Source organism: Neopelma chrysocephalum, unplaced genomic scaffold (assembly GCF_003984885.1).
Source record: "Neopelma chrysocephalum unplaced genomic scaffold, ASM398488v2 Primary Assembly neopelma1_97, whole genome shotgun sequence".
In the NCBI taxonomy this organism is placed as follows: Eukaryota; Metazoa; Chordata; class Aves; order Passeriformes; family Pipridae; genus Neopelma; species Neopelma chrysocephalum.
The window spans coordinates 1,332,884-1,354,144 of record NW_020897760.1 but is presented as its reverse complement, the minus strand read 5'-3'; the positions used below and the strand labels follow the sequence as shown (position 1 = coordinate 1,354,144).

General features: G+C 44.8%; 1 protein-coding gene across 5 annotated transcripts in view; it reads right to left on the bottom strand.

The window, feature by feature from the left end:
- The window catches only part of ROR1 (receptor tyrosine kinase like orphan receptor 1), a 146,632-nt gene that overhangs the window by 46,203 nt on the left and 79,168 nt on the right, over nt 1–21,261 (bottom strand). For 3 of the 5 annotated variants that reach the window (XM_027694221.1, XM_027694226.1, XM_027694225.1), the window contains one exon: nt 3,288–3,359. In XM_027694221.1, coding sequence (XP_027550022.1) covers nt 3,288–3,359 — 72 coding nt within the window. Of the gene's footprint in view, nt 1–3,287; nt 3,360–19,062; nt 19,151–21,261 lie in introns of those variants that run through there. The other 2 variants (XM_027694224.1, XM_027694227.1) reach the window with 1 other exon arrangement.

The following is a 21,261-nucleotide window of genomic DNA, read 5'->3' as shown; positions in this document are numbered from 1 at the left end:
AAGCTCCAGAGGAGGCTGCAGGTGGGAATGGGGGACCACAAGAACCTGCCAACGTCTCCATCGTTCTCTTATCAGTCCTGCAGAACCAACAGTCACTGAAGTTGAATCCCACTCACAGTCAAAAGAAAATAATATTTCAAAGCTGACTCTTTCTTGGCAAAGACTCCAATATTATCTTAGCCTAAGGATGGAGAGATCCCAAACAATTCCTCCACTGTACAGACGTAAATAGGCTCTCACTCAAATTCAGGCCCATTTCTTTGTAAATAAACCCAGGTCAGAGGGAGGGAAAAGCTTCCCCTTCCACCATCATTTTTGTGGAAGAGAAGCAGCTGAAGGAAGGGCTCTTCACCTTTTTAAAGAAGGAAAAGAAGAGCTGATAGTAAATTGAAAGCTGCAGGTTCCCCCAGCCTGAGAGAATCTCAACCAGCAACTTGGGGGTGAAACGCTTCACATCCTGCCACTGACCCCCTGAAATGGGTCTTTTCCTACCACCAGAGCCCCCTTTTTCCCATGAAGTTCACTTAGTTTTCCTTATATAATTAAATATCTATTGGATCATATTTTCATCTCTCTTTTTCCCTCGTGGCAGTCCCTCTGCACCCCGTGGTTTAGCAGTGGGAAAAGAGAGAGAAATGCTCACAGCTAAATCCCCTCTGTTTTAAAAGTGATTATTTTTTTATTTTTTATGCCCAGTTTGTTTGTTTTTTTAAGGTTTTGGTGAGAAACCACCTCCTCCCTCCCATCAATCGCTGCTTTCAACAGCTCTTCACGGGTGGCTGCGTCTCTTTTAAATTCATTTCCTGCTAAAAAGAATAAACAGGCAACTGTTTAATGCTGTCGATTTGGCTTATTTAATAGAAATTGAAACCTGAAAGGGCTCAGTTGTAAGATAATCAGTGCAGAACTCACTGAGAGCGAGGGAAAGCAGCAGATTAAGTCATTATTTCAAAATGCAGAATATTATTATCAAGACTCTGAGCTGTTCCTCCTTCCCAAACACACGGGATATAGTGGAGATGCTCATTTCCAAAAGGCAGCAGGTAGAGTTGGAGCCACTTAGAGCAGGCAGCCATTTAATTGGGAAATTTGGCTGGGAACCACTTTCATGTGGTGAACTTAATAGGCTTTAAACTGAGTTTTACTGCGTGACCTCCTGGCTGAGTGCAGCAAAGACAAGTGGATGTTGATTCCTTGAGATGCTTGTTTGCAAAAGAAATGGAAACTAAGTGCACACCTAATTTTCTCCTCTGAGGTTTCAACTCCCCAGGTCAGCATGTGCTTTATACAAGACCTTCAGCAGAAGCAGCAGCTCCCACATTAAAGCCCCTGTTCTCTCCCAGACAAGACAAAACCTGTGTGCCTCACTTTGCTGGGAGGAGAACTCGCCCTCTGACTCAGCTTTTGCATTTTAATCCCATATGTAAATCCATGTTTAGGTGTGGGAGCTGACAGCAGCCTAAATGCTAATCAGCTCCAGCAAAGGGGCTGGTAATCCCCCAGGAATGCAGAATTCAGCCCAGCCAGTGGTAATTGCTGCATTCCAGGTGGATTAGGAGCCTGGAAGTTCATTTTACCTGTTTCTGACAACATATAGAGCTCAGGAACAGGTGCCATGGAAGTAACGTGGAAAATAGTTCAATTACTAATGGAGAGGTCAGGCTCAGCTGGCACAGGAAGTGTCAGCTCTGCTTTGACTGTCCAAAGTTTTGCCTTCTCTCTGCAATTCCCAAATTTTGAGCATTTGTGGCCTTAACTTGCATTTTCTAGGCCATTTAGTTATTTCCTACTTTTTGAAAAACCAAAGAAAGCTGCCAAACAAGTAAAGAAACAGTGAAAGAGGGTAGATTAAGATTGGATATTAGAAATAAATTCTTCTCCAATGTGGCTTTTTACAAGGGCATGAAGTGACAGGACAAGGGGGAATAGCTTTCCACTGCCAGGGGGCAGGGTTAGGTGGGATATTGGGAAGGAATACCCTGTGAGGGTGGTGAGACACTGGCACAGGTTGCCCAGAGAAGCTGTGGCTGCCCCATCCCTGTAAGTGTCCAAGGCCAGGTTGGACGGGGCTTGGAGCAACCTGGGTTAGTGGAAGGTGTCCCTGCCCGTGGCAGGGGGTGGAATGGGATGATCTTTAAGGCCCCTCCCAACCCAAACCATTTCATGATCCTGTCTGGGGAGACCTCTGCCTTCACCTCTCTGCAGCTTCGGGATGTTCCCTGAGCACAGCCCAGCCCCGCCACGAGCACCTGGATGAATCCCTGCAGTGGGATAAGACATCCAGTCTGGCAACACCTTCTTTCAGTAATTTGCTGTGACTTGAGAATTCTCTGTTAATGACTAGAAGCTTTTCTCCCTGTCCCATCACAAAGCACCAGCCCTTTGACTTTTGTCTTCTCCACTGTGTCCTGGATCACCAGAAAGTCCTGCTCCTTCCCTACTGGGAAGGCAGATGTGAAAGAATCAACCTCAAGTACTCAGAACCACATATTCTCTTCATACTTAAGCACAGAAAACATATTTATGCATAAACATAAAGCATTATGAACACATGTTCAAAAAAACATTAACAAAATACAGACAAAAACAGTTGGAAAAACCATCTGTGGCAGAATTCCATTATGGGAAATTTCCAGCTAAAGAGTAAATGGTCAGTAAAGTTTGAAGCAAATGAAAGGAGTGGTTGACAAATTGCACTCCACTGGAATGGTTCATCAGAACCATTTCAAAGACCACATTGACTCAGGAGCTGCAGCCACTGCCTTGCAATAAGGGCTGGAGGAATCTGAGCAATTTGGCTTAAATAATTAGTGGTGCATCATTTACACAATCAAGGGGAATGAGAAATACATCCCTGTTCTTACAATATATACCCTTCACAGAGCTCCAAGTCACACATAATCCCCACCTGCAAATGTATTTCTCCCTCTATTATTAAAGCCTCAAAATTTCACAATAAACACACCAAGGCAAAGTGACTGCCCAGTGCTTGTGAATTGTGAGTCCAAAGCCTAACATCCACCAGACAAAACGAGTGAAGCAGTTCATAAACCAACAGAACTCACATCTTGAACTATTTTTGCCATGTGGAACATTTTACTGAGACAAGAAACAAACACAGCAATCTCCAGAAATCACAGAACCACATGTAATTAAATGCCAAAAGATTACAGGGCAAATGAGCTTTATCTTAAATGCCCCCTTGTGCCTTTGTTGGCTGAGCTGGTCAAGAATTGGGATTTTCAAATCTGATTTCAGGTGCTTCTATGTATTTTGTGTCCTCTTACCTTTGTCTAATTCACTGGAGATGTTCCATGATGATGTGGGCATGAAATCAGCAACAACTGAGGAATTTGCCCCTGGAAGGGAAAAGGAGAAAAACCAAGAGATGCTGTTAATATATCGATCCTACATGATCAGGAATAAAGTTCCTGGCATAGTAATGACATTATTTGAAGAGCAGCAGCTATTAAAGTGCTGGCAGGCTGAGACAGATGGGCAGCAGGACCAGCCAAGTGGAAAAAGGCACTGCGCCAGCGCTGGAGCTTGTTTTGCAAGACTGTTCACTGGGAGGCCTTGTGCTAATTAAGCAGCCAATCCTTGGGATGTGTTTGGCCCACCTTAAAATCCCTCCACGAGTTTTACAGAGGTAGAATGACTCTGCAGTGTGAGGAAAACACCAAAGCTATGAGGCTTCTCAAAGTGTTATCTATTACTATTTACAAGCGATTTTAATCCTGCAAACCACGAGCGCAAGAGGAGACACTTTATGCACTGAAGTTAATAGGGCTACTTGTATGAAAAGTTCTCCTAAACAGGGGCTGGACAGACTCATCTCAACACCAGCAGCATTTGCTCATTGCTGTGATAATTCTTTACTTCTCAAGCAAAAGCTGAATGGGGACTTTAGTCTTTACTTGTATTTTTACCTAATTTTAACATGCAATCAGCAAGCTGTAGGGAGGATGGTGTTAAGGGAACTGCCAGCACATGTCCAGCCTCAGCTGTAGGTCATGGTAAAACACCTCCCTGTATCCAAACATGGATGATTTCATCTAACACCCATGCAGGACTCTGGGAACTGTGGCCACCCGTGGCAGCTGCCACATCCCACCAGGCTCCAGGGATTCATGCACGTATCTAAGAGCTTTAGTGAGTGATGGTGGGAAGGGTGGGAAGAAGGGGTGTGCACACACATTCCATGGTATGGAAAAGCAGTGCACCTCCTAATTCCCTGTGTCCACCCAGCCCCAGGAAACCTGACCTCAAAAATGAGGAGAGCAATGCTGGATACGGCCCTGAACGTGGGAGAGGAGAGGGAATTTGAAAATAAAACCAAGCAGTGCTCAATGTGAAAAGATTCACTACAAATTACCATCCTGCAGCCCAATCCTGCACCCTGGCTGGGTCCCCAGTGCTGGGTGATCTCACTTGCCCCAGAGGTGCACAGAGAGTCAGGGGCTGAGTGTGAGGTGAGAACAGGAATGTTTTGAAGTGTATTCGTTTTACTTTGACAGCATCCCTTTACCTTATTCCCAGATTTCACTTACAAAAAGTGGCAGTGCAAGGATATGCAAAGATGTTCTGCCTTTATTTGACCCACTAGCAACTTTCTATCTCATGAAAAAATCCTGAGACCATTGTGAACACCAAGTTACAAATGCAGGAGCCGTTCGGTTCAGACACAGCCACCACACTTCTTACAAATATGGCCCTGCTTACAAGCCCACCTGGTAGCACTGCTTATTTAACACTCTGGCAAGCATTTCCAATGTAAACACCAATTGGAAGGCACTATAACTCACCTCCAAACACAGCCCAGCCTGTGCAGATATACAGGGCAGGAACCACTGCTGGGGACAGATCCTGGGCCCAGGTCAAGTGGAACAGCCAGGGACACCCCTTCACATAAGCTGAGATTTTGGCCCACTGGGTTCATCCCTCCTCGTTACAGAATCCTTTAGGTTGGAAAAGACCTCTAAGATCATGGAGTCCAGCCTTTGACTGCTCAGCACCTTGCAGTCAGTCACAGAACGTTCTGTGTTGGAAGGGACCCACTGAATCCAACTTTCAAATGAATGGCCACACAAGGATCAAACCCACAGCCTTGGTGTTATGGCACCATGCTCTGACCAGCTGAGCTAATCATCGTTCTTGACTTTCAATTAACAGTTGAGCTTCTTATCTAACCTGAATGCTTGGCTAAACCTGCAGGGTTTACGGAAAACAGTGCGGCTCCAGTGCCAGTGTCACCCTCACGGTGACCAGGATCATCCGGGACACTGTGGTCGATGGGTTTGCTCTGAGGATAAAGCTGAGATGGGGGGGAGGTGACAAAGAACCAAACACTGACCAGGACCTGGTCGGTGTCAGACTGGTACCTAAGGTTTGGATGCTCAATCTCTTGCCTCCCCACGTCCCGATTCTTCCATTTCTCCCACCCAAAAATGGGGTAGCTCCTGTAGGCCTGTGACAAAACCCCTAAGAGACAGGGATCTGAGGTGCTGTTGCCCCTGCTGAAACCAAACTGGTTCATCCCTTATGTCACAGGGCACTGCTCAAACCCACAAATAATGGGCTATATCATTCCCACTCCTCACACATTCACATTTGGCACTGGACAATATCTTTTCCATAGGTACTTTTGTTCACCTGGCAATATTTTAGTGTTAAGTGCCCACAAAAGAACCATATTCTGCAAACAGGCAACACATTCACCAGAACAAAAGTACTAACAATGCTATGACCACAGAGGTATTTTGATATTTAAAACTCCAGAGTGTTCAAATTGATGTTTTCTTAAACAGGCTTTGAAAACATCACAATGAATCTCACAGAGCAGATGTCCATCATCTCATCTACAAAGGAAACCATATTAGAAAACCAAACTTTACTGTTTGTGAGGTAGTTCTCCAGGCTGACAACTGGGCATTTTCTGATATCCCTCAATTAAAGCTCAGACTGAAGAGCAAAGCATTACTGTGCCCTTAGTAAATGTTTTATTTGACTGAAGGGAACACTCAGAGCAGCTACACCATGTAGGAACATATCACCCAATCAAAGCAGAACACAAAAGCCTCCCAGAAAAGAGGTCCACAAGACATGCCCAGATTTAATCTCTACCTGTGCTGACTCAGGACTGCTGTGCATGGAAGTGACAGCAGTGACTCCTCTCCTTGGAAAAGCTCTGTTGTAACTCCAGGCCAGGTAGGAAGCACTCCGTGGGAAGGTGACTCCCAGCCAGCCACGGAAAGGGATGAGTCATGGATGGGGGAAGGATCAGAGCCTCATCTCAGCAAACTCATCCGTGAACCACCTCACTCAGTAAATGTCTCCAGGAGGAAAATGGGTCTAAAAAATCAGGAATTAGTAGGACTTTTCTCCCTTTTGGGACTCACCACATGTAGTGGGTCCAAGTGCTGGAGCACCAGGAAGGTCACACGGAATGCAAGACACCTACAGCTATTCCACCCAGGGTGTGGAGAGGAGGGAGCAGAGCTCAGCATCCATCACTCCAATGGCCCATCTGCCCACTTCACTCACACCCCTGACCTTTAAACCCCCACCAACTGCTCCCTCTAGTCTGTGAATCCCATAAACGGCATTTACACACAGCAACTTGTACTGGGGGCACTGCAACAGGCTTGTCCATTCGATGTCACCAGTAAAAAATAGGGGGAAAAATCTCCTTAATATTAGAATCACAGAATCCCAGAATCATCCAGGTTGGAAAAGACCTCCAGGATCGAGTCCAGCCTGTGCCCGATCCCCACCGTGTCACCCAGCCCAGAGCACTGAGTGCCACGGCCAGAAATTCCTCCTGATATCCAACCTGAACCTCCCCTGGCACAGGTCATTTCCTCTTGTCCTGTTAATATTGCAACTGAATTTTGAATGAAGAGTTTAAAAGTTAAGTCCTAATCCTTAAAAATTCCCTCATGCCCTGCTTGAACTTGAACTTGTTTGGGAAAAGAGTCAACCTGAGAAATGTGATCAGTAGAGAGAGCCATTATCCCATTAAGATTTTATTTATATATGGAATCGTTGCAGATGAATGATGACTCATCCTTAACCTTGGAAAGATAATTATCTGTTCAAATCTCTCTGACTGTTAAGAAACATTGGTTTTAAGTTAATGAGAAGTCACAACAGACAATTAGAACCCTGTGAAAAGCCAAGTCAAGTGTATTCAAACACACTCCCCACAGAGAAGTTGGCTAATAGCTGATTTTATGACTAGATTGCATAAGTGTGGAGTGAATTTCACACGTCAGTCCTTGTAAAGCCTTTGTGACTAAATAAACTTCAATACAGTTTACAAAAAGCTGCCTCTCTGTGCAATGTATTTTAACACGAACTAAAGACAGTCTTAGCCAAAATGGGAAGAAAGAAGGTAACTGAGATGACACCAAGCTCAGAAATGAATGAAGAGTTTAATGTGGAATAAATCTGTTGTACAGAAACAAAGCAGAGAGCAAAGGAAGCAGAGATTAAAATCCTCGGTCTTGCAGGAACTCATCTTTTTAAGGTCAAAGAAAAGTCCACTTAAACCATGCAAATAAAAAATTCATAGTGTTTAATTAATGGGCCCCTTCTGTCATACTTTATATCCCACCAGTGGGTCATTCTATACCTTAATTATATACCCTAATTCTATAATGATATACATATAATCAGGAGTAATTAATTTTTCCTGATACAAAAATGAATGTGATTGCAACACATGCAATTCATATCTCACTAAAGCAAAACAGCAAAAAAGGAGTTCAAAGTCTGAGTAATGAGATAAACTATTCAAAATGAATGTTTAAACTACAGAAAAACAGTTTTCCACTTGTAAGTCTCTTTCTGAGTCTGAGGAGAAAGCCTACCCTAAGTGAGTTTTGTTATTCCATGAAGGAATTTGCCTAAGGAAGTGATAAAACCCCAATTTCCCGAGATGTTGAGAACAAGATTGGGCAAGACATCACTAGAGACACAAAGGGGAGTTATCCCACACTGGCAGAAGGGTCAGGGCAGGACAGCTCAACAGGGGATATGGGCACAACTACTTTGGCCAAACATTTTATAGGAGCAGATCTACTGGAAACATCAACACCCCTCAAAGAGATGAAGAAAAATCTCCAGGAAACAGAGATCCTACTTGGGTGGAACATTAAGAAAACAGGAATTGTAGATAAAGTTATACAACTCAGAGAAAAGCTAATTATCCCGAGTGCACAGTATTTTTTGCTTTTCTGCACATTCCAGACCGACTCTTCATCTCTCTCCCTGTCTGGTTCCTACCTGACTGATCTCTTCCAGGATCTTCCCACAGATCTGCCTCCAGGTTGTTTTTCTTCTCACCCTATCTGCCTCATCTTCCTTTTCTGCCTTTTGCAGTCTCTGTTTCACTGTTCCTTTGTAAGTTCCCCACACGTTTTCATCTGATCTCCCAAGATATTCCATGTTGCAATCACCAGTTACAGCCTCTCCACAGCCCACCCCAGAGCTGCTGAAGGAGATCTAGACATACTTTCTGCAGACTGTAATGGATACAACCTCATTTTACTAATTTTCTTGTCTGTCTCAAAGCTGGCACCAGCCTGAAATTTCTATAATTTATCTCAAATTCTGCTTATACCTTTAATGTGTGAAAGGATTGTCATGACATCATATCTCTGCGTGTCAGGAGACATGTCTGCATGAGAATGTGCCTCAAAAGGAGGTGGGAATTGGGAATACTTCAATCAGTTGAATGTGGCAAAACTGCAGGAAGATGGGAAAAATTGAGAGCATTTCTGCTCTTTGGGTAAGGCAGGTGTCTGTCAAGGAGAATATATATATATTTATGTATGTATACTGCAGCAGATAGTCCATGTTAAAAATATATTCCTGAAAAGAGACTTCCCCTTCCATGCTCAGGTGAAGCTGTTGTTTCAAATATTTCGAAGTCCAATATTCTGGGGCAATAAATCCACCCCAGAACAGCCCTTATAACGATCTCCCTGGTAAGCAAGACGAGATGCTGCATGATGGTATTTCTCCTTCAAAAGCTTAACACCAGAGTGCTGTGCTCCACCTGGTTACTCCACGGCTGAAAAAGCAAAGGCAAAGCTTATGCTGCTAAAACCTTGCCTTGGCAGACCCAGGAGATAAGGGTTTATCAGATCACAGAATCCCAGAATCATTGAGGCTGGAAGAGACTCCCAGACCATCAAGTCCAGCCTGTGCCCGATCCCCACCGTGTCACCCAGCCCAGAGCACTGAGTGCCACGTCCAGTTGTTCCTTGGACACCTCCAGGGATGCGGACTCCACCACCTCCATGGGCAGCCCCTTCCAATGCCTGAATACTCCTTCCATGAGGGAATTCCTCCTGATGTCCAAACTGAACCTCCCCTGGCACACCTTGAGGCCGTTTCCCCTTGCCCTGTCCCTTGTTCCCTGAGAGCAGAGCCTCCGGCTCCACCCTCCTGTCAGGGAGTTGCAGAGAGAGAGAAGGTCCCCCCTGAGCCTCTTTTTCTCCAGGCTGAGCCCACCCAGCTCCTCACAGGATGTACATCATTCCCTCAGAGTTCAAAACTGTCACTGTGGTGTCCAGAACACACTTTCTGCTGGCAAAGGACCCTCTGGAGCTCTCCAGGCTGCTCAATGCGGAGATGATGTTGTGGGATCCCAATAACCTTCAAATGGTTCATTTTGTTCACGTTCTTAGAATTTAAAACCCTCCAACACATCTACCTGTTATTTACCTGCAGTGTGTCATTACTGATAGCCCAGGGAGGTTAATAATCAGCATTGGATTGGGGAATTTGTCACACCAGTGAACAACTCAAGCTCTGCGGATTTCAAATTTACAAGACATTAATTTCCAGCTTCAAAAGGGAGATGTGCAGCAGGATGTGCAGCAGGATGATTTAATCTAGTGCAGGACTGGAAATTGTTAGGAACTTAATTTATATCCCAGCCTGTTCCATCTATCAGAGCACCTCATCACCACTATTGGCACTTTCATCAGCACCCACCTCTGCCTGGGAGTGTTTCTAAAAGCCTCAAGCTCCCGAGGGCTGGAGATGAATGGAAGGATTAGCCCATTTATGATGCATCATCAGAAAGAATCCCTGATTTCAGGGCAGAAAGCCAAGAGTGCTTCATGCACCTGACACCTCTGCCGTACCTTTTCCTGCAGATCTGCTCTATTCCATGAGGATACACCAGCTTCTGGCTCAGAGGTGGGCACTCACTGGGGTTTCCTGTGCAGGATACCAGTAATCCCCACCCCAAAAGGCTACTGGGGAGATTAAAGCTAATTCTCAAACACATCGTTCTTCAGACTTGTTCTGGAATATTAATATCATCAGAAAATTAAGTGATTGCTACCTATGAGTGTCTGCAAACTCTTAAAATACCTTCAGATGTTTTGGCAGCAGCCTAGTGACTACACAAGTCAGTATTTTTAGTAACTTGGTCTTTGGCTCAGGTTATATCAGTTAAAAGTTGTTTTCTCCCGCGGGATCAGAGCCGTCTCTTGGAAGAGGAGCTTTTTAAGAGGTCTTTTTTATATGCTAATACTTTAATCCTAAATTTCTAATTACTGAACTACAATTCCTTTTGATTGCAGCTATTAATTACAGATTATCATTACTGTTATACGGATTTAGAAGTCACTGTGGAATCTGGGTGCACTTTACGTGGCTCTAAATTGGGTCGTTAACAGTTCCACTTAAGAAGAGCAAAACACTGCACCCTGGAGCAACCCACGGCTTTAATGACAGGGAGGGAAGAAAAGAAATGGCCACTTGGATGAATGCCAGCAGTTCAGAGCTCACAGTCGGGTCTTTGTGCTTCTGAACTGGAGAAATGTGGCTACAATGGCACTTCAAGGCACTTCAAGCAGACGTGGAGCTCGAGAGCAGAAAACCACTGCTCAGGTGGACCCAGCATGATCCTGCACTGCACAAACTCACAGGACCTCGATGCTCTTCTAGGAAGAATTACTTGTACTCTTCTTAATCTGAAACATGAGGCATGTGGAAGGAAGACACTGGAGGAACACACTGTTTTCTTGCCCATTATTCAGGTTGGACACGGAAATCAGAGTCTGATTGATTTTTTTGTAGTTATGACCCTGGAAGGAAGCACAGCACAGCTGCTTGTCATGCAAACCTACAAACGTTGGGAATTTGCATCATAAATGCAAATTTCCCATCTCTCCAAACCTACCTGACATAATACTGGATTTGTTTCTATGCTTTGAACTGTTCTCTTCTGGGCATCTCAGACTGGGAAAGTCAGGAGAGAAAGTGGAAGTGGGAAGCACCCAAAGGAAATTGCAACAGAAGGAAACAAAAAACTAACAGTGACAGCAAAAAATTCACGAATGGCACTAGTCTGGGGCAAGTGGATGTGCCAAGAAACAGAGGATTCACAAAAACCCATCGCCATATCAAGAGGGTATGGAGAAGGACAAGGACGTCCCAGGACACTGTTAAGTGAGGACACTTCAGTGCCAGGAACGGTGAGGAAGGGTCCAGGGAGGAATGGAAGGAGGCAGCACTCCCTGTTAGGCACTTTTGGGGGGCAATCTGGGTTGTCTGAGATGGAGGTTTCCCTAAGAACCCCCATAACAGGCCCTGAGTCTGAAGAGTGTCGAGATCCCTCCAGCAAAGAGCAGAGTCTCTCTTGCAAAGACCTTGTGACTCCAAGTGATCCGCAGCCCACAATGACTATGGAAGCTTGCTTTCCTGAAGGCACCAATGCCATGTTGAAGGATTTCTGGGCTCTGCCCCCCTACTGGCCCAGGTTCCCATTTCTTTATCTCCTCAAGCAGCAGACTGAGCAGTGCCCACGAGTGCACAGTGGGGACAGACGTGTTTGCAGACGAAGGATGAAGTGCCTGGACAGGGCTTTGCATTGCACCTGCTGGCTTGTCCCTGGCTTCCATCAGTGCCACTGCACTAAATCCACCCACAAAAGCTTTAAAGAAGGCGAACCCAGCCAAGCACAGAGAGGGCAAACAAGAAATCATTTACATCCCCCATAAATCGCGGCACACCGTAACTCCTGCACCTCAGGGCCAGGAATGACTGAGAGGGACAAGGCTCCCAGCAATCTACAATTAAACCCTTATAACTTGGGCAGAAAATTACAGCAGAACTCTGCCATGTGCAAATCCATTACTACTTTTCGAGCTGGATAATTATTTTTGTTGCAGTGACGAAAAACGTCCCCATGTCAGCTCATGAATTAATGGAAGGGCCTGAAACAATTACTCCTTAAATACACAGAAGTCTCCCCAGTGTAAACACGCTCCTTTTTATGCCATATCCTCCTGCTACAAGGCAGACATTGCAACATGACTTATTGGCTGCCCATGATGGAACAGTAAATGTTGCCCCTTTGACGGCTCCAGCCTCATGCCTTGGATTTTACATGATGTTGATTAATGTACAAACTGCCAAACGCAGAAAGAGGCTGAAACACAAGGACACACTGTGAGACGTATGCTAATAGGGCACAATTTATATTAAAAGGGGGGAATGTAAATATTTAACTGATGCCAGAGCTGGATGCTTTGGCCAAGTCCGGACTGAGCTACATTGATTGTTTGAGAGGAACTTACACCCCGGTCTAAACCCACACAAGCCTGATCTCAGACAGGCTTAGAGCCCGTGCCTTTTAGGAGGTGGATTTAAAACTTAATTTCTTCTGCTAAAAGGCTGTTTTCTTCAATTTTACTTCAAGTCAACCAGCTGACACTTGTAAGAGCTGCCCCGTGTGCGTGTGGAGAGCTGGGCTTAGCCCAGGTCTCAGTGGGAGCACTGAGGGAAGCGCCGGGGGCAGGATCCTGACCCGGATCCCTCCATCTCCGGCACACGCAGGCACAGCATCCTCCAGGGACCAAACCCAAACCACGACCCTCCAGCTAATTTGGGGTTATTAGCAGCCCCAGGAGAGGTCTTTGGAGGTGAAGACTGAAGTCCCCTTTCATGGCTCGGGGTTGGGTTTCAGACACAGCAGTGACACGACACAGGCTGTCCCTGTCCTGCCCTCGTGGCACTCCACAGCAGGGCTGTCCACATGGCAGCCAACAAAAGCAATTATACAGGTAATTAGGCTGCACAAAAGGTTTACATCAGTGTTTCAGAGGTTTATTTTAATCCCTTCATTGCTGGAACGAGTTAATGTACTGATTTAGTTACAACTTATTTACTAGAAGAAAGTTTCGGGAATCCGAGGTTTATCAAGATCTCCAGGATTCTGATACTCTCTAACATTAAGAAAAACTAAATCCAAAATTAACTTTTCACTGCTATACTTGGGAGTATCTTAAAATTGCTTCACTAGTGACTTAAGCAGAGTTTTGCAATAGATTCCTCACGATTTCAAAGGATGTTCCAGGGACTGTCAACCATCCTGCAGCCCTCAGCATCACGAGCCTCATGCTGGCAGCTTAATAAGAGCCCCCAAATCCAAAGGTTTGATGAAATCAACCTCCTGAATCCTTAAATTATGCAGCAATCCTTATGCACTTCCCAAAGCACAGTCAGGGCTGAAGAAAGGCCGGTGCTAAAGAGCCACTTCTAAATAACATAATTAAGCCTTCACGAGCCTTCACCTTAATTGCCCCCAGCAGCACAAATGTCTGTGGTCTCCATGACCCCGGAATGGCTTTGCCACAAAGCAAAGCCCACAGTCTGTAAAAGTTAACAGCCTGTACAATAGAACATCAACAGGAGCAGGGCAGGCTTGCCTTGTTGGGCCTTAACTGCTTTTGCAGCCTCGTGGAAGGATAAACCACTGATGATTTTTTTATTAGCTCAACAAACAAGAGGCTCAGCATTTGGTGTAACGCTACTGCAGAGCCACGGGGATTATGTTTCAAAGCCGTGGCAACTGCCTGCTCTAAGGAACTATTTCAGCCTGGAAATGGATCCAGGTTCCCCCTGAAAGGGAAGGCAATCCAAATAAACACGCTGAGCGCGGCACATCCACACGAAGTTCCAGTGGCCCCACCGTTCCCCCAGTAGCTGCAAATCCCAGCTGTGCCAAGGCTTTGCGTGGCTGCTCCTAATTCCTTGTTCTCCAGGCCAAAGGACTGCAGCAATATCAGGCTCAGCAGGTGATAAGAGCGACTCTGTGCCAAAGAAAGCCGAGCACAGGGATTCTGCTGAGTTCAAATGTTCCCATACTCATTACAGGGAAAAATTTGCCTGGGGGTTCATTACCACCAGGCAGCTCTGAGAGCATCCAGACACACTTGAAATATTTTGTATAGACTATTTACAAGTCAAGGAAAACACAGTTTCCCCTTGAAAGTTTCTAAGCAAACATGACACCGGGAAATTGGGATGGGGGAATGTCCCGGAGAATTCTCCTTCATTTCACACCAAGTATTTACAGGCTGCTCCTCCAATTTTTCTCCACTCATCTGTAATGAGTTTCCAAACCACTCCTTGTGGTCAAGCCAAATTTTTGTGCTGTTTAGCTTTTCAGATTTCCTCAAGTTCATTCCCAGGTCCCTTCCTCACGCTGCCAGGAGCTACACCCTCTGTTCTGCCCCACTGACCATCGTGCCCAAGACTCCGTTTTACCAAAAAACCCCAAAATCTTCATGATACCAAAGGAGATTGTGAATGAAAGATGGAGACAGACCATGTTCAACTGCAGTTCTTATCTCTCAAAGGGTGGCTGCAGTTTTGGGAGGAGGGTTCCTGCCTGAGAGATACAGAACACTGATACACAAAGACTTAACACTCCATCAGGGAGAGGAGAAAAATGTTGGAAATAGGTATTTTTTTTTATTCTGGCAATTTCCTTATCATTTTCATGATTCTGGTCACATATCACAACCTAACACCTGCTTAGTTTAAATTAAAATACTGAAGTAACCAACTTACCCTGTGGCATTAAAAGACTAAAAACTTTCCACTATTTAAAACATGGATGTTTGAGGAATATTTGAACCTAATCCAGATTTTACTGAGATACTCAGAAAATCCAGCAACAATTAATGATTTTGGATGCTATTTCAGGTTTGTTCATGTCTTTAATCCTTCTGAAACACAGTACTGCCAAGTTGTGTATTTTCTTACCCAAATTCCCAAACTGATTGACTCTGACAGGGGGTTTGTGTGCTGCTGTTATCCCTGTGTTTATGTAAGGCCAGGGATGGCAGATTAGAGCATTATAATAATCTTTGAAAAATTCAGCTATTAAAGACTCAGAAGGGGTGTAACAGAAGTAAGTAAGTTTAGATTAGAGATTAGGAAGAAATTCCGCCCTGTGAGGGTGGTGAGGCCCTGGCATGGGTTGCCCAGAGAAGCTGTGGCTGCCCCATCCCTGGAAGTGCCCAAGGCCAGGTTGGACGGGGCTTGGAGCAACCTGGGACAGTGGAAGGTGTCCCTGCCCATGGCAGGGAGTGGGACTGGATGAGTTTTAAGGTCCCTTCCTACCCAACCCATGATTTTATTATTTTTTTGTGGGTTATCTGATTTGATAATGACATTTTATTTGATAATGACATTTTATTTCTTGAGCTCAGCCCAGCTCCCAGCAGCCAAACACAGAGAGCACAACCAGCAGACACAGGAAACCTCCTGGCAAGTCCAAGAGCAAAAGGATTGAGTTTCTCTCTCTCCCAGCAAGTCATTTCTCAGTGCCAACACTCCTCTGGAACACGAACAACTCAGTCTGGAGGGACTGGGAACTTCAGGTCGGTCCTAAGCTTGTGAATGAGGCAAATCTCACTATTCTCACAGGAATCTAAATTGATAATCAGAGAATCCCAGACTGGTTTAGGCTGGGAGAGACTTAAAGTCCACCCAGTTCCACTCCCTGCCATGGGCAGGAACGGACACCTTCCACTATCCCAGATTGCTCCAAGCCCCGTCCAACCTGGTCTTGGACACTTCCAGGGATGGGGAGTCTGCAACCTGTCATAAGTACACTCAATTTATGACAAATTACCTGCAATAGGAGGCATATTCACAAAAAGATGTGAATAAAGCAGGACTGGATTCCACAGAGAGGTATATCCTGGTTATAATCTTGATCAAATTCCTCCTGCCACATCAGGGCCATGAGATGGTGCAAAGGAACATCCTCTCAGAGCAAACTTAGACACACCATAAATACCAATTGTGCAAAAGTGCCTTTTTTCACCACATTTCTCAGCAAATCGGGTCCTTTTTGCAATGCCTGGGCTCGGAATGTGGAAGGTGGGAATTCCCAGAAGATGTGGTTCCCTCCAAACCACGGAGCAAATCGTGCCCTGTGATTTTGGTTTCCTGGCATTACTGCCTTAGAGCTCTGGATGCATTTGATATGTACACAAACATATTCACAGAGACACCATGTGCACACAGGCACAGAGGTTGGGTTGGGAAACAAAATCCTGCTCACCCAGGGTCACATCCCAAACATCTTGCCTGTGGGGAATTCTCAGTGTTCCCTGAGAAGCATTTCTTGTGGCCAGAAGTTCTGACTAACAAACTGTATTTCAATTGCATGGCTGACGCAGACAAACAGATATTTTTACTAATCACATCTTTGTTGCTGCTCCTTCAAACCCAAATTAGTTAAAACCAAGGAGTTATTGCACCAAACTTCATCCACTTCTACCTGAGCCATTCAAAGACACGGTTAGCCTGGAGTTTTAGTCACCTGCACTGTCATATCCAAAGCAATAAATACAATTGTTATTTATTCTTAGTGATGAGTAGAACCTCTGTTTTATCCCTTCCAGGCAGGAATTAATTATTAAACATATTTCTGCATCTGTGGGCAGTTTTGTACTCATTCAAAGCTGGGCACAGGGATAGAATTTGGCACTGATTTGTCTTGCTGTGGGGTGTGTGAATCCAAGAGACTAATTTGGAAATAAGCGACGTTAGGTGACAGAACTCTTCTCTGGGCAAGGACCAGCTAAACCTGGGATAAACCAGGTAAAAACTCACAACAAACCAAGTATCCTGTGATACCTGGACATTACACTTCCCAGTTTGACCTTACAAGGAAGAAACCAAACACCTCTGAATATTTGATCTCAGAACCTGGTCTCTGCTTTAAGTGGATAAACACTGGAGTCTGGGAGATCTCAGCATGTATTTATGGAAAGCAGCACAGGTGGGTTTACATTTCAAACAAATAAATACAAAAATACTGCAGAAACAGTGGGGTGGAATTTGTATCTCATGTGCTGGGTTGAGAAGAAAGTCCCAGCAGTACCAAGTGTCAGTGGTGATGGGAAAGAGCTAGGCTGGAGGGAGGGAGGAGATTCCCTACCCTGAGTGCTTAAACACAGAGCAAAACCCACAAACATTAAGAGAAAATAGCAATATCCCCAGGAATGTATTTGATTTGAGTAGGAATTTCTCCTTAGCAATTAACTCTTAACAACAAATTAATATTTGCATGTCCCATTGAAAGGACTCTCTGGTGACACCAGGATCAAACAGACATCGAGGAATGTGCTGAAATTTTAACTCTTTCAATCATCACTTGATGATGCTACTCCTTTATTCTCTGAACTACGAGTTAAACAGAGCAAACCCCAGGGAAAGCAGTGTGGTTTTTCAAGAGGCACTTGGTTTTGTTGGTGCTTCATTGAAGTCCCCCATGAAGCTGCTGCTGAATTAGGAAATGCTGAGCGCTCCTGAGAGCTGCACAAGTGGAGCACAAGTGCCTTACAAAGCTATTAGCTCCCAACTGCTCTACAACTTACAAGCAATGAAAATAAAGAGAGCAAAGTAAAAGCAAAGAAAGGGGCAGAAATGTTTGAAAGCCCTTCTAAACCATCACACGCTGACAGCCTGCAGCCCCTTTCATCTGCACACAACCCACTGCAGCCACTTCATCAGGCTCCAGGTTTTAATTAAATGGAATGTTTATTTACACAATGCAGGAGAGGGGCAAAGCCCTGCTCTGCAGCCACCAGAGTCACCTTCCTGAGGTTTGTGGGCCTTAAGAGTTGGGAGTTTGGCAGATTGCAGACATAAAAAAAAGCCAGGACTTATTGAATTGAGGGGCAGGCACTGATCTCTGCTCTGTGGGGACCAGGGACAGGACCCCAGGGAATGGCCTGGAGTTGTGTCAGGGAAGGTTTAAGTTGGATCTTAGAAAAAGGTTCTTCCCCCAGAGGGTGATCGGGCACTGAACAGGCTCCCCAGGGCAGTGGTCACAACACCAAGGCTGACAGAGCTCACAGAGCATTTGGATGATCCTCTGGGGCACCTGGTGTGATTCTTGGGGACGGGCCTGTGCAGGGCTGAGGGTTGGACTCAATGGTCCTTTTGGGACCTTCCAGCTCAGCATATCCTGGGATTCTGTGATTCTGTGAACTGGAGCAGTGACCTGCTCTGATGCTGTGGGCTCACGGCCCCGGGTCTTCGGCTGACTCTTGGTTTGGAGCTTTCCTGCCCATGACGAACCTCCTGACATGAAGAAGCTCTGCCTGACCCAAGAGACACAACCCAATTTCACACATCAGCAGAATCAGCAGCAGACACTGCCCCAGGGCACGAGCCAGAATGGCCAGTCCTGCTCCAGAGGGTTGGATGAAATGGAATGAAATCCAAGCCCACGGTGTTTGCCAGTGGCACCTCGACAAACTGCAGGACCCTGTGGAGATTCTGAGCTCTCAGAAGCAGCTCAGCCACACTGAAGGTTTTCCTCAATGAAAACACTGGGGAGAAGAATTCCAGAACTGTGAGATTTGCTTTGGCACAGGGCAAGGACACTGTGGCACCGGGGGTGTGTACTCAGCAACTCTAGAATCCCAGGATTTCTCCCTGTTGCATGCTTGGAGATCTAGTAAGGGCTCTCTGGCAGCTTAGAAAGCAGACAAATGGGGAAAATGAAGAGCTTTGTTTGCACTGGGCTGTCAGTTAACACTGAGCAGCAGAGCTCAAGTTCCCTTTCCAAGGTGCTCTGCTCCATCCCAGCTATTATGTGAAAAATGACACAAGGTGCTCCTATTTCAGCCCTAACTCAGCCCCTCATGACCTTTATAAACAAACATTTGTATTCCTCACAAGGTGAATGTGGAAGGACAGGAATGAAGGAAATCTCAGGCAACTCACCCTGACTTCCAGTTCCAGTGCACACACTCTTAGAGCTCCCACCATGTCCACAGCCCAAAAACATTCATCCACTTACAGATTGTGCTTTTGTGACTTTAGATTTGGGGAACCACGTTTCAAAGTGCCATTCTTCCCAAACACTGATGGTTGAACCTGGCTTTAAGGATATCCATAGTTACACCCAGGCTAAGGAAGGCACAGGGTTTGTCCAAAAGGGATTGGGATCAGTGCTTTAATTCCCCACTGAATGACTCATTCACTCAGCTCTGACAAGAGAAATACACGGCATTACTGCAGAAAGAGAAGTGGAAATCTGGCATTCTTTGCTGTCCAGAATATAGAAAAGAAGGATGGGTTTAAGGAAGGAATTTCAAACCCAGGGAGCTGTTTAAGAGCAATTCGAAGGCTATTTCCTTATGCTCATCTTCATCCTAAACTAATAAGGTCCTTAAGGAAAACCAGACCGTGAACCAAGGGGTTTATATCTCTTCTCCACATACTGGAGCAGAGTCAGCTGGTGGGACAAAGAGGGGAGATCTGTAACCAGAATCCATTAAGTCACATGTTCCCGAAAAACCCCTGACAGACAATTTTTTGTTGAAGAAGGTCAGGGGAAAAAAAAAAAAAGAGAAAGCTAATCCTTGAAAAATAATCTTCCAAATAAACAGAGCAGCCTATGGAGAAAGGATGGACACACTGGAGGGAAACACCAGAGAATGATCCTTTCTTTAACAATAAGTGACCTTCCACCTTGATCCTCCCTTTACAAATCATTGACAGCAATTACCACCAGAAATAAAAGATTAAATGAAAATAGTACCCAGGAAATGAGACTGATTGTACAACCGGTTCCTACCACAAGCTTTAGGAACATGTATTTTAAATCTTGGGAAGGCAGTTGGCATTTCCAGCTTGCTTTCCTATTGCATATTTCTACACATTCAGAAACACAGTGAGTGATACAAAGAACAAGCATAAAAATGGTAGTTGCATGTAAATCACACCAAGAGAGGGGGAAAAACCATAATTGCATGTAAATCATTCAAAGAGAGGGGAAAAAACCCGGCAGAAACAGGTCCAAAAGGTTGAGTGATAATTGCAAATCTAAACAAGACTTAGTTGAAGATGAGAAGAAAAAAAAACAACCTGCAAACCAGATTATTCAAGTTTTGTGCCAAATGCCTCACTTTCAAACTTAATCAGCACTGACTGCTCAAAGCCCTGTGTTGCCAACGCCAAGCCAGCCCCAGAGATATCTGGCACCCTCGTTTCCCAGCAAAGATGATTTATAACTCTGCTTGGTAATACTGCACCCTTGGAGCAGGGGGGATTTGGAACCCCTTCCTAATGAGCTTATTTGGGGGATGAAATTCTCCTAATGCTGGTTGGCAAAAGTTGAAACCGAAAATCCTTCAAGGTATTCAATTTTTCAAAGATTTACTGGGAATATAATAGCAAATATGGTCAGAATCAGGAGCCAAAGCCTTTTTTTCCAGCCTAGAGAGGGTAAGTAGTGTGTTGTTCCTTACATCTGGAACAGTAGTAATCTATTCCTTAAGCCTGAGCAATCAAATTACTCTAATTTTCTGTTGTCTTGGCTTGAATAAATATTTTCAAGACAAGTTATGTTAAAAATATGCACAGGCTGACTGTGCAGTTAAATGTGCTTAACATCTGTGCTGCAGTTTAGTGGGGCAAGATGGAAAGGTATCCCAATGGAAAGGGACTGCTAAAAAATCACCCTGCTTCCATTTGAATTAATAAAAGACTAAAGAATAACTATTGTAAAAAATAACATAAAAAGAAGGGGGAAATTTAAATTAAAGATATAGAAATACATATCTAGAAATAGAATATATAGAACTATATATAGAGGGAATATATATGGAAATTAGGGGGAAATTAGGGAAAATTTAGAATAAAAGGGAGGCTGGAATTCCTGTGGAACAAATCTCCAAGGGGTGATGGACTGTAAGAAACTTTCCATCATTTCATGGGATCCAGAGCTGCCCTGGCTAAGCTGAGTAGGCAACTGGGGGGGAAAAAAAGCAAGTGAGAAAAATTTTAGGGGTTTTCTGTCTCTGGAATCCCCTTCCAGCACTTGCAAGGCTCGCTCACCACGTGTGGAAGTGATTTCAATTGCAGTTTGTAAGGAAAAAATGGGAAAATGGGACTTTCTCATTTCACGACCAAGTACGG